General features: G+C 53.8%; 1 protein-coding gene and 1 long non-coding RNA gene across 3 annotated transcripts; both read left to right on the plus strand.

Annotated features, from left to right (window-relative positions):
• The first annotated feature begins 8970 nt into the window (after positions 1 to 8970).
• On the plus strand, positions 8971 to 9638 carry LOC103585365. The gene is made up of 3 exons (XR_550073.1): positions 8971 to 9004; positions 9390 to 9416; positions 9590 to 9638. It is a non-coding gene; the product is annotated as an uncharacterized LOC103585365 (long non-coding RNA).
• A 427-nt stretch (positions 9639 to 10065) lies between these two features.
• On the plus strand, positions 10066 to 12436 carry LOC103585366 (interleukin-32-like). 2 transcript variants are annotated; one of them, XM_008566293.1, is made up of 4 exons: positions 10066 to 10155; positions 10464 to 10502; positions 10632 to 10691; positions 11960 to 12436. In XM_008566293.1, exon 4 carries the CDS (start codon positions 12024 to 12026, stop codon positions 12189 to 12191), a length of 168 nt encoding a protein of 55 aa, XP_008564515.1. In that variant the 5' UTR covers positions 10066 to 10155; positions 10464 to 10502; positions 10632 to 10691; positions 11960 to 12023; the 3' UTR covers positions 12192 to 12436. The 2 variants fall into 2 exon arrangements, with proteins under 2 accessions (XP_008564515.1, XP_008564516.1); XM_008566294.1 differs by having other exon boundaries at positions 10464 to 10493.
• Positions 12437 to 13377: the final 941 nt, after the last annotated feature.

Consider the following 13377-nt stretch of genomic DNA (forward strand, 5'->3'; position numbering starts at 1 on the left):
GGTGGTGGTTGTGCCTTTCCCTGCATTGAATTTTACACTTTATGGGGTGGATTGTGTTGCATGTGAACTGTAGCTCAATAAAGCCATACGCCTGGTACCATGGGCAATGGAACACAAATGCTTGCAGATAGTGGCCTCAGTGAGAAAGTCCTGGAAGAGCCGGGGGATGGGTGGGATTCTGGAGATGAAGCCAGAGCATTTGTTTTAGCTGGGGCAGCGGCACCTCTCTCCTCTCTCCTGCCCTGGAATTCAGAGATAGCTCCGGGAAGGTTCTTGACTTCCTGGATGAGGAATCAGCAGCAGAAAGGTGCCAGCTGGAGTCTGGTTAACCCAAGGCATGCGTGACTTGTAGGCTCTGGCTCTCTGGATCCCCTTTGAGGGTGTTCTGGCCTGCATTGTGCCTCCCCAGTTTCTGTGTTGAAGTCTTACCCCCGTACCTGAGAACGTGTCCTTGTTTGGAGATAGGGTCTTTACAGAGGTTATCAGGTTAAATGAGATCATTACAGTGGGCCCTCATCTATTGTGAGTGGTGTCCTTCTAAATTTGGGTGCAGAGGGAGACGCCATATGAACATGAGGGTGGCCAACTACGAGCCAAGGACAGAGACCTAGAACATCCTGTTGGCTAATATACCCTCCACCAGAAAAGTAAAATGGCATTAAAGACCGAGATACACAAAATGGCACCTGAGAAAGTTTCCCGGAAAACCCCCATCCAGAAAAACACCCTAGCTGCCACGTCACCTTCCCATGCGTGCAATTTTGCCCACCTATGAGAAAGTCCCAGCTCAGCTTAAACCCCACTTGCTTCCCTCCCCTTCCTTCTTAGCCAATAGGAACAGTCCAGCTCCGCCTAACTGGATATAATAGGCCCAGCCCGACTCTCCCTGCAGCTGCTCCCACTTTCGAGAGGGCAGCCCGCTTGTTCATTTCGCCTGCCTAATACGCTTTGGTTGAGTCCCTGTCTCCTGGTGTGTACTATTTTGTGCTCGGGCCAGCGTTTTTCCTTTCATTGGTGCCGTGACTTGGATGGGTTTCCCCATGCCTAGTGGGACCCCATCCGTTTCTCTGCCCGTGGCCTGGAGCCCACACCAGTGACAACACTCAGCCCAGCCCTTCTTCCCAATCGCCACTGGCACATCCAACACCAGCCTTCTAATTGATGAGTCTTCGGATTACCGCTTTCATTTCTCTCTCTCTCCCCCTCTCTCTCTCTTCCGGACTCGGCCAGGTTAAGCAGGGTCCGCCCTTTCCCTGCCCTCTCATTTGCTGCGGGGTTTCTCGTTTCTGCTCTCCAGGCACGAGCAAGCCCTGCTGCCGGGTGCCCCAAAGCTCTATGACCCTCTAGGGTCCATCAACTGCCAGAAACCGGTGACAACTGCTTTCACTGGTTTGAGACCTCTCAGTATCCTAGCTGAAGCAGGGACCCCCCTTCGGGTCCAGTACTTCCTCCTCCATTCTCATGGGGGGTGCCTCGTCTCTCCCAGCCCACTCCTCTCTAAAATGTCTCCTGACTAATCTTCACACTTTGCGTCTGACCCCTGATATTAAGCCAAACAAACTTGTTAGGTTTTCCACCCAAGAATGGCCCAACTATAATTTAGATAATCAAAATAGGTGATCTCCCTTTGGGTCCCTGTGGGGAACTGTGTGTCCTCACGATGACCCCCTGAGCTAAGGAGCCAAATAGGACAGACTGCTGACTTCCCGGTATGGAAGTAGCGGTGGGCTTGAGCATGGAAAGAGCTGAGGCTACGGCCCAGCAAGTTCGTGAGAACTGCATGCCCTCATTTTTGACTGCTGATAAGATCTATTTGGCTGACCACAAGAACTGTGTAAGCTGCACTCAGAGCCGAACTTCTGCTGCTTGGAACGAGATGATGTGCTGATTCCAAGAAAACTTCTCAACGACCCCTGCCTTTTTATTATTTTCTTTCCCTTCTTCCTCTTTTACATTTCTATATAAGAAACCTGATTGTAACAATAAACGAGACTTGATCAGAATACTGTCTTGTCTCAATTTCTCTTACTTGATCAGAATACTGTCTTGTACTTGATCAGAATACTGTCTTGTGTCAATTTCTCGCATCTCTTGTTCCATCCCATTCCCACTCCCCCCTCCAGGGTCTGTTGAATATCCCGTGGGTCGGGACAGGTCCCTCAACCCCAACAATCTACAGGACTTATATAACTTCTGCGAGTGATCAGGAAAACGAGCTGAAATTCCCTATGTCCAGTCTTTTTCTTACCTCCGTTCTAACCCTGCTTTATGTACCACCTGTGCCCCCAAACAGGTCTTATTGGCTTCGAAGCCTTCTCTGCCCACCCCCTCCTCCCCTTTCCCTGACTTCGACACAGCAGATGAGCCCCCCATATTGGGGACGTGCTCCTCCCCCACTCCAACCACCATCGGCTCTTCCCACCCCTTCTGACCCTACCGCGCCACCACATCCTTCCAGCTCCCCTCATACATGATCCCGAGCCCATAAAACCTGGCCCACCCTTCTGGCCCAACCTCCACTTTTAGCTCCTCTCTGAGAGGTGGCAGGAGTGGAGGGTATCGTTAGGGTCCATGTCCCCTTTTCCATGACTGATCTTTCCCAAATTGAGAAATGGAAACGCTTGGGTTCCTATACAACTAATCCAGTTGTTGACACAAGGGAATTCCAATACCTTTGCCAGACCTATAGCTTAACTTTCCGTGACACCCACACTATCGTCACAAATTCTTTATTGCCAGAAGAACATAGGTGAGTCTGGCTAGAGGCCAGGGCATATGCAGATGAAGTCCATCAAACTACGCCCACTCACCTGATCAGGGCACAAGCTGTCCCAGAAACCGACCATCATTGGGATTATAACACCCCCCCATTGGCCCTTCATGATCAGTTTCTCACTTGCATAGAGGCGGGGCTTAAATGGGCCGCACAAAAACCAGTTAATTATAAAAAAAATCTAAGAAATAATACAAGATAAAAATGAATATTCTTCTTCTTTCTTAGATCGCCTCACTAAGGCTGTTTTACAATATACTAACATAGACCCAGAGACCCCAGAGGGAAGACAACTTCTCATGACCTATTATTTCTTTAACCAGAGTTCCCCTGACATAAAGAGCAAATTAAAGAAACTGGAAAGGGGGGCCCCTCACTCCTCAAAATGAAGTACTGGCTGCTGCATTAAAGGTTTTAATGGCCGAGACAATAAGGCCAGATGACAAAAGTACCAACTACTGGCACAGGCCTTAAAGGGGCCCATGCCCACCAACTGCCTTTTCAAGGGGCCCAACCACACCAAAGGGACCCTCAGGTCCCTGCTTCAGGTGTGGTAAGGAAGGACATTGGGCACGATCATGCCCCAACCCCAGGCCCCCACCAAGGCCATGTCTGAAATGCCACACTCCGGGTCACCGGGGAGTGGATTGCCCCAGCCTCCGCAGGGAGACTGGACCTATCTCGAACCCCACACCCAGCCTTCTAGGACTGGCGCTGGACAACTGACAGGGCCCAGGGCACGCTCTACCTATGACAACCCTCACCACAGCCAGGGAGCCCAGGGTACATCTCGCAGTTGAGGGCTGCCCCATTTCTTTCCTCCTTGATAGCAGCATCACTTTCTCAGTATTAACAGAGTTTTGGGGACCTACCTCCTCTTCCACACTGCCCATTGTTGGGGTAGGAGGCAAAACCGTTTTTCTACTAAAAACTCCCTGGATAACTTGCCACTTTGGGGACCATTCCTTTGCTCATCAGTTTCTTGTGATGCCACAATGCCCAACCCCCTTGTTAGGTTGAGACATAGTGGCCAGGTTCCAGGCCTACATCGCTTTCCGCCCTACCCCTTCACTGCTCTTATTGGTTGCTGGATGAATAAGACAACCCCCAGATGAACCAAATCTCCCCCCACCACTATCCAAAGTTAATCCCCAAGTTTGGGATACTTCAACTCCCTCTTTATCCCATTGCCAACCAGTTCGAATCTCCGTCAGAGACCCCCAATATTTCCCTCGCCAGGCCCAGTACCCTCTTCCTACCAGTAGCCTGCTAGGGTTACAACCAATTATCAATGAGCTATTGAGGAAGGGTTTCATTGGGCCCACAAACTCCCTCTACAATACTCCCATCCTGGCAGTTAAAAATCTCCCAACACTTACCGGTTAGTCCAAGAATTGTGCATCATTAATGAGGCAGTTGTGCCCATCCATCCTTTCATTCTTCATATATCCTGCATCCCTGCCGTCTCCCCCATTCTAGAGTAACTACTACTCTTCCTCTCCTCGCTCATACTTCATGGAAATTTGGATTTTCAAGTGTGACCCATTTTCTCTCCTTTTTCTGTGGCAACTGCTTGAACTCCCTACTTGGCCCTGGCCCATAGCCGTACCCGTGTGTGAGACTGAGGGTGATTGGGAGTAACCCCCATGCAGGATGTGTGAACAACATCCATACACCTCCATCCCCTTCCTGATTTTGCTTCTGCTTCTTTCCCCTGCCACACATGACTCGGGGTTCAGGTGGAGATTTTATTTGACAGAGACCTGGACAACCAGTCCTACAACCCGTGCCCCTGTTGGAGGTTTCTTTTGGTGCAATGGTGCCCTCTCCAAAACTCTTAACGCCTCTGGTTCTGTTCTCTGCCGGCCTGTTTCACTGGTTCCTCAACTTACCGGTTACAGCCAAGCAGAAGCTATTGCCGTAATTAACCCCCCAGAAAACCAAAAGCGTGCAGTCTTTCTCCCCTTAGTCATGGGGGTCTCCCTGGCCTCCTCTCTAGTGGCCATGGGACTGGGCACGGGGGCTCTTATCCATTCTGTAGACTCCACTAGAGATCTATCCCCAAAACTCCAGGCAGCTGTCGAGGCTTCAGCAGAGGCCCTGACCTCCCTACAATGCCAAATCACCTCCATAGCCCAGGTAGCTCTGCTCACCGCAGAAAAAGGCACATGCTTCTCAATGAAGAATGTTGTTACTACATCAATGAAACAGGAATGAATCCGCAAGGTATCTCGGGTGTCCATCAATCAACTCCTCCTCCAAGAATACCTGCTCCTACCAGATGGTGAGGACAAGCCTCCTATTTTTCCTCCACACCGTCCAGGAGGACAGTTGGTTACTCCCTAACATCCAACAAGTGGAAGACATATTTGAGGGCCTCAGTGACTTTTGGCTCCAAGGGACATTCCCCACCTCTCAACAGAAGAAATTATCATCTTCAGTGCCTGGGTTTATGGTCTCTTATCTCTCATATTAGACTAAGCAAACCTTCCTCCCTCGCCTCCCATGTCCACCCTCCCCCTTCTCCTCCACTTCTCAGCAGGAAATAGCCAGAGATGATCTTGATGCCCTTCTCCAAATCTAAGACCAAAGAGGGAGGAATGTTGGCTAATATACCCTCCACCAGAAAAGTAAAATGGCATTAAAGACCGAGATACACAAAATGGCACCTGAGAAAGTTTCCCGGAAAACCCCCATCCAGAAAAACCCCCTAGCTGCCACGTCACCTTCCCATGCGTGCAATTTTGCCCACCTACGAGAAAGTCCCAGCTCAGCTTAAACCCCGCTCGCTTCCCTCCCCTTCCTTCTTAGCCATTAGAACAGTCCAGCTCAGCCTAACTGGATGTAAAAAGCCCAGCCCGACTCCCCCACTTTCGAGAGAGCAGCTCACTTGTTCATCTTGCCTGCCTAACACGCTTTGGTTGAGTCCCTGTCTCCAGGTGTGTCTTATTTTGTGCTTGGGCCAGCGTTTTTCCTTTCACATCCCCTTTCCTCCTGGCCCTGAGAAAGAGTCCACCCTCCCCACACCTGGACCCCTGAATTCTGCCTCCAGAACTGTTGGGCCAGAGGGAGCAGGAGGACTGGAAAGCGGCAACAAAGTAGCGACAGAGCCTCCATCTCGTGAACTCCACCCCCACCCCCTTAACTTTGCCCCCTCCCTCCCCGGAAGGCAGGAACTGGAAACTGAGCTCTGCGCAATTCCATACCATATATGAGCAAAAAACCCACCAACAGCCCTCCCCTATATATACCTGTTTGTATCCACCCTGGGTGCGACCTTGCCCGAGAGCACCTCCATTGAAGCTTGTCTCGAGCCCTTTGTCTGGCTCCTCTTGTTACTTACCACTGCTGAATTGAACCAGACAAGAACTGTGAGAGGAGCCATCTGTGTTGGTTACTGCCAGTGGGTGGTAAGTTGTCTGGCAGCCCTGGGAGGCTGTGCTGAGCTGGGGGATTGTGGGGAGAGCTTGGAGGTGGAGCCAGGCTGTGTAGACAAAGCCTGTGGGGCTGGAGAGGGGCTCAGAGGCTCCCACAGAGATGCCTCAGGATTGCTGGGCCCTCCCCTGGCTGGAGCCCCCAACAGTGTTAACCAGAACCTGCCCAGCTGAGTTCACTCCCCTAAGCTCCACAGTCCCCTTAACCCCCCACCCCCCAAGTCTGGACTTTGTAGGTCTGGACTTTCCTGTTGCCCTCCCCACCCCAGCTCAGGAAGCAGAGGGACAAAGGTCAGGGATCAGCAGTGTCCTCAGAAGCTGGCCTTCACCCCTCCTTCTGCTCTCTGTCTTTCTTCCTATTTCTATTTCTGTCACTGTCACCTGCTCAGCCCTTCTTCCTATCCTAGGGGAGCTCTGCCCTCTGCCAGCTCCACCTAGCTCTGCTCTTAAACCAGCTGAGCCTCTGTCCCAGAGCAGAAAGCAACTGGCCTCTGCGCTAGGAGGACAGGGACTACAAGGTGACTGAGTCATTCTGGGGAAGGAGCTGGGGTCCCCGAGGCCAAGGACTTTCAGGAGGTGGGGTGGCGGGGGTGGCCAAGATGCTTTTTTCTTTTTTTTTTTGTCTTTTTCCGTGTCCGGCAACGGATCGCAACCCTCAGTGTTGCACCCATACTGGGCCGGGGACCGGCAACGGGATTGCAACCCTCGGTGTTGCTGCTCCTGCGCCTCGCTCAGCCAGTGAGCGGGAACCGGTCTGTATGTGGGATCCGAACCCTCGGGCGGGAGCGCCGCCACGCTTCCCAAGCGGCGCACTTATCCAGTGCGCCACCGGGCCGGCCCCAAGATGCTTTTCTGAGAGGGTTTTCCTCATGCCTGTTCCTCTCCAGCAGGCCCACCTGCTGGAATCCTGATCCCCCATGGTCTACCCCAAGGTCAGTGAGAGCCGTGATGGGCATGGTGGGCCCGACATCCCATAGCCCATCTCTCGTCCCCCTCCCAGCAGTGCAGAACCCACCCGGATCATCCCTCCATGTCCACCTGGCTCAGTCTCCTTCTCCTAGGCCATGAGGGAGGCTGCCTGGGAGCAGGGTCATGGGCAGAACCAGGAGGTGATCTGTGCGGGTACACAGGCCCCAGCGAGGCTGGGTGAATGCTGGGCTGTCACCATTTGGAAAGTCTGAGTAATTCCCAACAAGTGGCCCTAGTTTCATTTACTCTGAGCCCATCAAAAGTACGTGGCAGGCCCTGGTCGTGGGGCCAGAGCTCCAGTCTGGGAGGTAAATTGGGGCAGATCTGGGAGAGTTTGGGAAAGGGTCTGTGTGCTAAGCGTTTTCCAACAGGATTTTGATTCAGGGCTCAGTCGGAGTGCCAAGTGACAAGGAATGTCCCCAAGTGTTATTTGAGGGTATTGTTTGAGACCTTTATAGATCTGCGTGTTTGTGGGGGGAGCTGGAGACGGAAGGGCTGCAGAATGAGATGAATCACCAATCCCAGGAGACCCCCTACTCTGGAAAGCCTGGGTCGGGGGGCGGGCAGTGCTTTTCTGGGAATAATTTGTTGGCAGCCGGCCAGTGCAGGGATTGAACCCTTGACTTTGGTGTTGTCAGCACCATACTCTGACTGTGCTAAGTGGCCAGCCCTGTCTGGAGACTGTGAAAGCTGCTGTCGGGGCAGGCGGTCAGCTCAGAGCTCGCCGGGTTAGAGCGTGGTGTTGTAACACCAAGGCGCGGGGCTTGGATCCCTGTACCAGCCAGCTGCCCAGAAGGAAAAAACAGCAAATTTCTTTTCAGGAGCTGGCCTGGCTGGGAAGGCCCAAGAACACCCCAGGACCTGCATGGGCCTGGTTGTCTGTTCCTCCCTTCCCGGGTGCCCTCCAACCTCCCCCTCCCTTCCCTCTCCCCCACCCCAAATGTGAGGCTGACCAGATCCTCAGGGCACTGTGGGCCTGAGACAGTGGGATTTCTGGGGCTCTGCAGCCGAGCCCAGGCTCAGGGGTAACCTGGAGGGCAGGTGGCTCCACTGGCTGGCACAGCACTGCTTTTACCCTATTTCATGTGAAACTGGGCAGGCAGGAAGGTATGTATGGCACCTGACTCAAAGTGCACAGACATCCACATGCCCAAAACGCTTGCCCAGGGCCCTGCACACACTGGGAGGGACACTGACCACCCAGTGACCCGGAAGCCAAGTAGGTCCAGCACCAGATTGGAACCTTAATGTGGGGACTCATGGGGGAGGCTGTGGGGTTCTCTGGCCTCTCTGGGGCCAGCCAAGTGTGTGGGGTGACAACGGCCCATGGGCTGTATTGGGAAGAGCATCCAGATGCAGCTTGGGACCCGCTCAGAACCCCTGAATCTCCATCAGCACCAAAGAGAGAATGGCTGTGGGACCATTCCCCTCCCCGTTCCCAACAAGATCCTCCCTCAGCCACCTCTCACTGGAGACCATAGAGGGGATGGGAAACCAAGTGGATCCAGCACACTCCTGTCGGTGTGTACACGGGGCATATGTGTGTGTACACATAGGGCCTGAGTGTCACTGGTAGTTTAAGACAAAATATGATCCCTTCAATCATCTCAGGGCTGAAATGGTAAAGCTCTTCCCCAGGTATGCTGGGGTGGTGGGAGGGGGCCTGGGCTCTTAGCCGGTGGTGCTGAGGACACACATTCCAGCTTACCTGGGACCCAGGAGGGAGAAGCATCAGGCCTGTTGGCCCCAACTCCGCCTCTCTTCACACCTCCAGGATTTAAACACATGTGTGGATAAGATCCTGTGCAATCATCCCCAAACTGAGCAGGTGGGTTGATGTGCCTTCAGGCTCCAGGTCAGATGTCCCACCCAGGCTGTCACAGTTCGGGTGGGGTGGGGCTGGTTTCACTATGATGATGGTGAAGGTGCTGCCTAGGGCTTGCTCATCTTTACACGGGACACTAACTCCTTAGTTCACACCCATGTGGCAGGTGTGTGCATGGCTGGGGGACACAGATGCCTGGGAGACCTAGGGAGGTGTCTAAGTCTCACAGCATGCTGATGACTCAGCCAGGATGCTAGACATCTGGTCCCCAGGTGCCTGGCTTGACCCAGTTACGAGGTATGTGCATGGGGGCAGGGAATAGGTGGGGGCTTGAGCACATGACCAAAAGTAGGAGGATGGGATTTGAACCAAGTGATTTTCCCCACAGGTCAAGAAAGTCCTAACAGAGCTCCAGGTGAGTACTGAACTTGTCCCCTCCCCAAAGCTTAGACCCAGGTTCTTGGGCTTACCAATCATAGGGTCAGGACTCCTGGCTCCGTTGTGACTCACCTGGACCCTTGGGAGGCCACAGTGGCGACCCCAGCAGGCAGGAGCTGGCCTGCAGCCCCTGCACTCTCCTCCTCCCAGGCCAGCATCAACAAGATCTTGCTGGACGTGATTGGTTCTCAATATCAGAAACAACCCAGTGAGTTTGAGGTGCCGTCCCAGTCCTCCTGCATCCCCTTCACCCCTCTCTCACCTTGTGGGTGTGTGCATTCATGGCCCCCAAGCTGGCACCTGCCTCCAGGCCTCCCCTGCACACAGTGGCCAGAGTCTTGCCTAATTCAGTGCACCATGGAGCCTGCAAGGGCTTGGTGCTAGGCCCAGAGCCACCTGTGACCAGCACAAACGACCACCATGAATGGAGGGTAATTGAGACGGGGTCTCTAGGAAATTCCCTCGTGTCTGTGGAGCTGTTGGCAAAAGAGTGACATCTATCGGCTTCTGCCTCTAGACTCACACAAAGGCCAGGAGGCCTGGGTGGGGTCAGGGCCTGGGTCCACACACCCCCACCATCCGGGCCCTGATGGCCTCCCATTTCTACAGGACCTTACTCATGTGGCCCTGATGTGTGGTAGGGATTACGCTGCAGAGTCCAGGGTCACTCTGGCCCCTTTCTGGAAGATGATGGTCCAGGGGTCTTGGACCCTGAGGTGAGATTTTGGGACCAGGTGCTGATATAGTTCCAAGGAAAGCTGATGGAGTGGCAAGGTGTGCTGTCCCTGCCCCATCCCTGACAACTCCCCTCCCTCCCGCACTAATCCTTCTCTGGCCAGCTCTCACCTGGGACCTCAGAGGGTGTGGGAAACTGAGTAGACCCTGCACACTCCGGTGAAGTGTCTTCCTTCTGGGTGTGTGTGTGCACAGTGGCACACGAGTGTGTGTGGGCATGAGTGTTGTGTGCAGCGTTTCCATAGGGGCAAGGTCACATAGGGCCTGTGTGTCACTGTTGCCTCCACAGGAAGAAGATGATCACTTCGAGAATCTGAGGGTCAGCCTGGTATGCTGGGGCGGTTGGTGGGGGCCTGGGCTCTCGGCCATGGCCCTGATGATGGATATTCCGGCCCACCTGGGACCCAGGAGGGAGAAAGATCAGGCCTGTTGGCTCCAATTCTGCTTTTCTTCACAGACATCCAGTGTAGATAAATTCATTAATCATATCAAATCTTCAAGGTCAGCATGTGAAAAGGTGGGTCAATGTGTCCCCACCCCCAGACTGTCCACAATTCAGGCGGGGTGGGGCTGGTTCCACGATGACAATAATGGAGGTGCTATCCCAGGCTTGCCCATCCTTACCTGGGACAAATCCTTGCAACTCACTGACTTCGCAGTTCACACTGGTGTGCCAGGTGAATGCACTGGTGAGAGACATGGAGGCCTGGAGGACCAAGGGAAGTGTCCAAGTCCCAAAGCACGTTAATGACTGAGTGAGAGAAACGCCCTCCGCTCCTATTCTCTCACTACACGCTCGTGACCCACTCCTGACACCAGACGAGAGGAGCGACCACGAGCTGGGTTTTCTTCATCTTACAGCACAATCATCCACACAGAAAGCCTTGTCATCAAATGTGTGGGATTTATCCCCACCAAACAATTAAGTAGACAATCAGTTCCACAGTGGACACCAGTTGCATGTCCTCCAATTCAATTCTGACACTGTCTATGTGGAATTAGCATCAGATCCCATAGGCTGAGGGCTCAGGCACCAAGACTGCCCCCGCCCCCTCTCAGGTGCCAATCACAAACCTCGGGTTGTTTTACCTGCATTGCTGACTGACCTGCTATAAACTGGGGTTCACATACCCACTCCTTGGGTTCAGTTGATTTGCTGAGAGCCTCACAGAACTCAGGGAAACACTTATGTTTACTGGTTTGTTATAAAGGATATTACTAAAGACAGATGAGGAGATGCTCAGGGTGAGGTATGGGGTAAGGGGCACTGAGCTTCCACACCCTCCCTGGGGTCCCACCTCCAGGAACCTCCATGTGTCCAGCTCTTTGGAAGCTCTCTGAACCCAGGGCTCTTGGTTTTATCAGAGGCTGCATTGAGTGACTAACTCATCGGCCACTGGTGACCAGCTTATCCTTCAGCCCCTCTCCCCTCCACAGAGCTTGGGGTGGGGGGCTAAAGTCCCAACTCTCTAGTCCTGCCTTGGTCTTTCTGCTGACCAGTGCCCATCCTGAAGTCACCTAGGGGTACCAGTCACCAGTCAATTCAGAAGCACTTTGGGGATTCTAACGATTTTAGGAGTTGTGTTATGATATGGGACAGAAGACAAAATACATGAATATATTTTCAGAATATCAGAATGACACAACCAGGATGCCAGACACCTGGTCCCCAAGCACCTGCTAGACCCAGTGATGGGGTGCATGTGGGGGCTGGGAACAGGCAGGGGCTTGAGCACAAGACAAAGTAAGGAGGGGGTCCTTGATCCAAGTGGTTTTTCCTAACAGATGATGTCACGGTCAGCAGAGGTAAAGATTTTTTTGTGACAAGTTGCTGAAGTGTTTCCAAGTGATGCTGGATAGAGTGATGAACGTGTGGCAGGATGCCCTGGCCTGGCTGCTGGAGAAAGTGGCAGCAGGGTTCCAGGCCCTGTACAGTGCGATGGAGGCTGTGCTGGGCAATTTGAGGAGTTTCTGCTACTCCGTGACAGAGCTCTTCCCATTGTCTATACAAGCCTAGGGACCCAACCAGGCAGAGTGAGGAGCTGGGCCCACCTAGGAGCTCTTTGAATACTGAGTCTTGGGAAGGAATCTTCCAGCAAGCAGCAGCTTTGCCCTCCTGCTCCCCCATCCTTGATAGCCCCTCCCAGCTCCTTGTGCCCGCCTCCCCACCCCGCCCACAAAGCACTCCCTGCCTGGCTTTGCTTGTGTAGGTGTGACCTGCCGCTCTAGCCCTGGTGTCTTAATAAAAGTGTGTTGAACGGATTGGAGGGCTTGCCTGGAGTCTTCTCTGACAGGCAGGCACAGGCTAGGGGCCTGGGGGGACAGAAGGCTAGGACCCAGTGCTTACAGGCAGAGACTGTGGATCAGATCGCACAGCAGGTGTTCCAGTTTTGGGTGAGAAGGGACAAGCCAGCCAACCTCCCTTATTCATAAATGGGGACTCGGTCCCCATGCAGTCATGGGTGTGTGGTAAGGACTCAAAGATATTTGCCAGGAGACTTGTCTGTCACTGGGCCTGATGCCCAGGAGATGGTCGGTGGCCGCCTGCTCCCGCGGCAGCAGGGACCTGGGTGTGAGGGCGCGCTGGCCCACATTTTTCTTCTGATTCCGTCTGTCTGTCCTCGGTGCTCCAGCTGGCCTGGGGCCACCAACACCCCTGGGTCTCTCTCCGAAGATGGGAGGTTCCCAGGGCTGGGGCAGAGAGGGACTCCGAAGGGTGAGGAGGAGGGCGGCAGTGAAGTTTGTGGGCCTGAGGCCTCGCCTGGGCTGCAAAGGCAGAGACTGGGGGCAGCCAGGAGCAAGGCTGAGCGGACAGCCCCTCTCCATCTCTGAGCCTCGCAGAAGTTCATGTGCAGGGAAAAGGCTCTCCCTCTCCTGCCACTTCCTGCCGCTCCCATCCTGGGGTGGTCTGGCAGCGACCTGCAGCTGCTGAGAAGACGATGTGTGTGTGTGTGTGTGGGGGGGGGTGTGACCTGAGGAAGGAGGAGGAGGAAACAGCTGGGCCTGGTGAGCAGGAAGCACCTGCAGGCCAGGGCTGAGCCCATTGTCTGGGGAGGGGCCACTGGGCTGGGTGGGGGATGTGGGGAGGACCTGGAGGCCAGGAGGACATTTCTGTGGCTCACTATTCTACTCCCTTCTCTGACCCTTTTGGATCATAGGAATGACCTCTGGATTTTTATTTAATTTATTTATTAGTGGATGGC

Source organism: Galeopterus variegatus, unplaced genomic scaffold, assembly GCF_000696425.1.
Source record: "Galeopterus variegatus unplaced genomic scaffold, G_variegatus-3.0.2 Scaffold233, whole genome shotgun sequence".
Taxonomy (NCBI): Eukaryota; Metazoa; Chordata; class Mammalia; order Dermoptera; family Cynocephalidae; genus Galeopterus; species Galeopterus variegatus.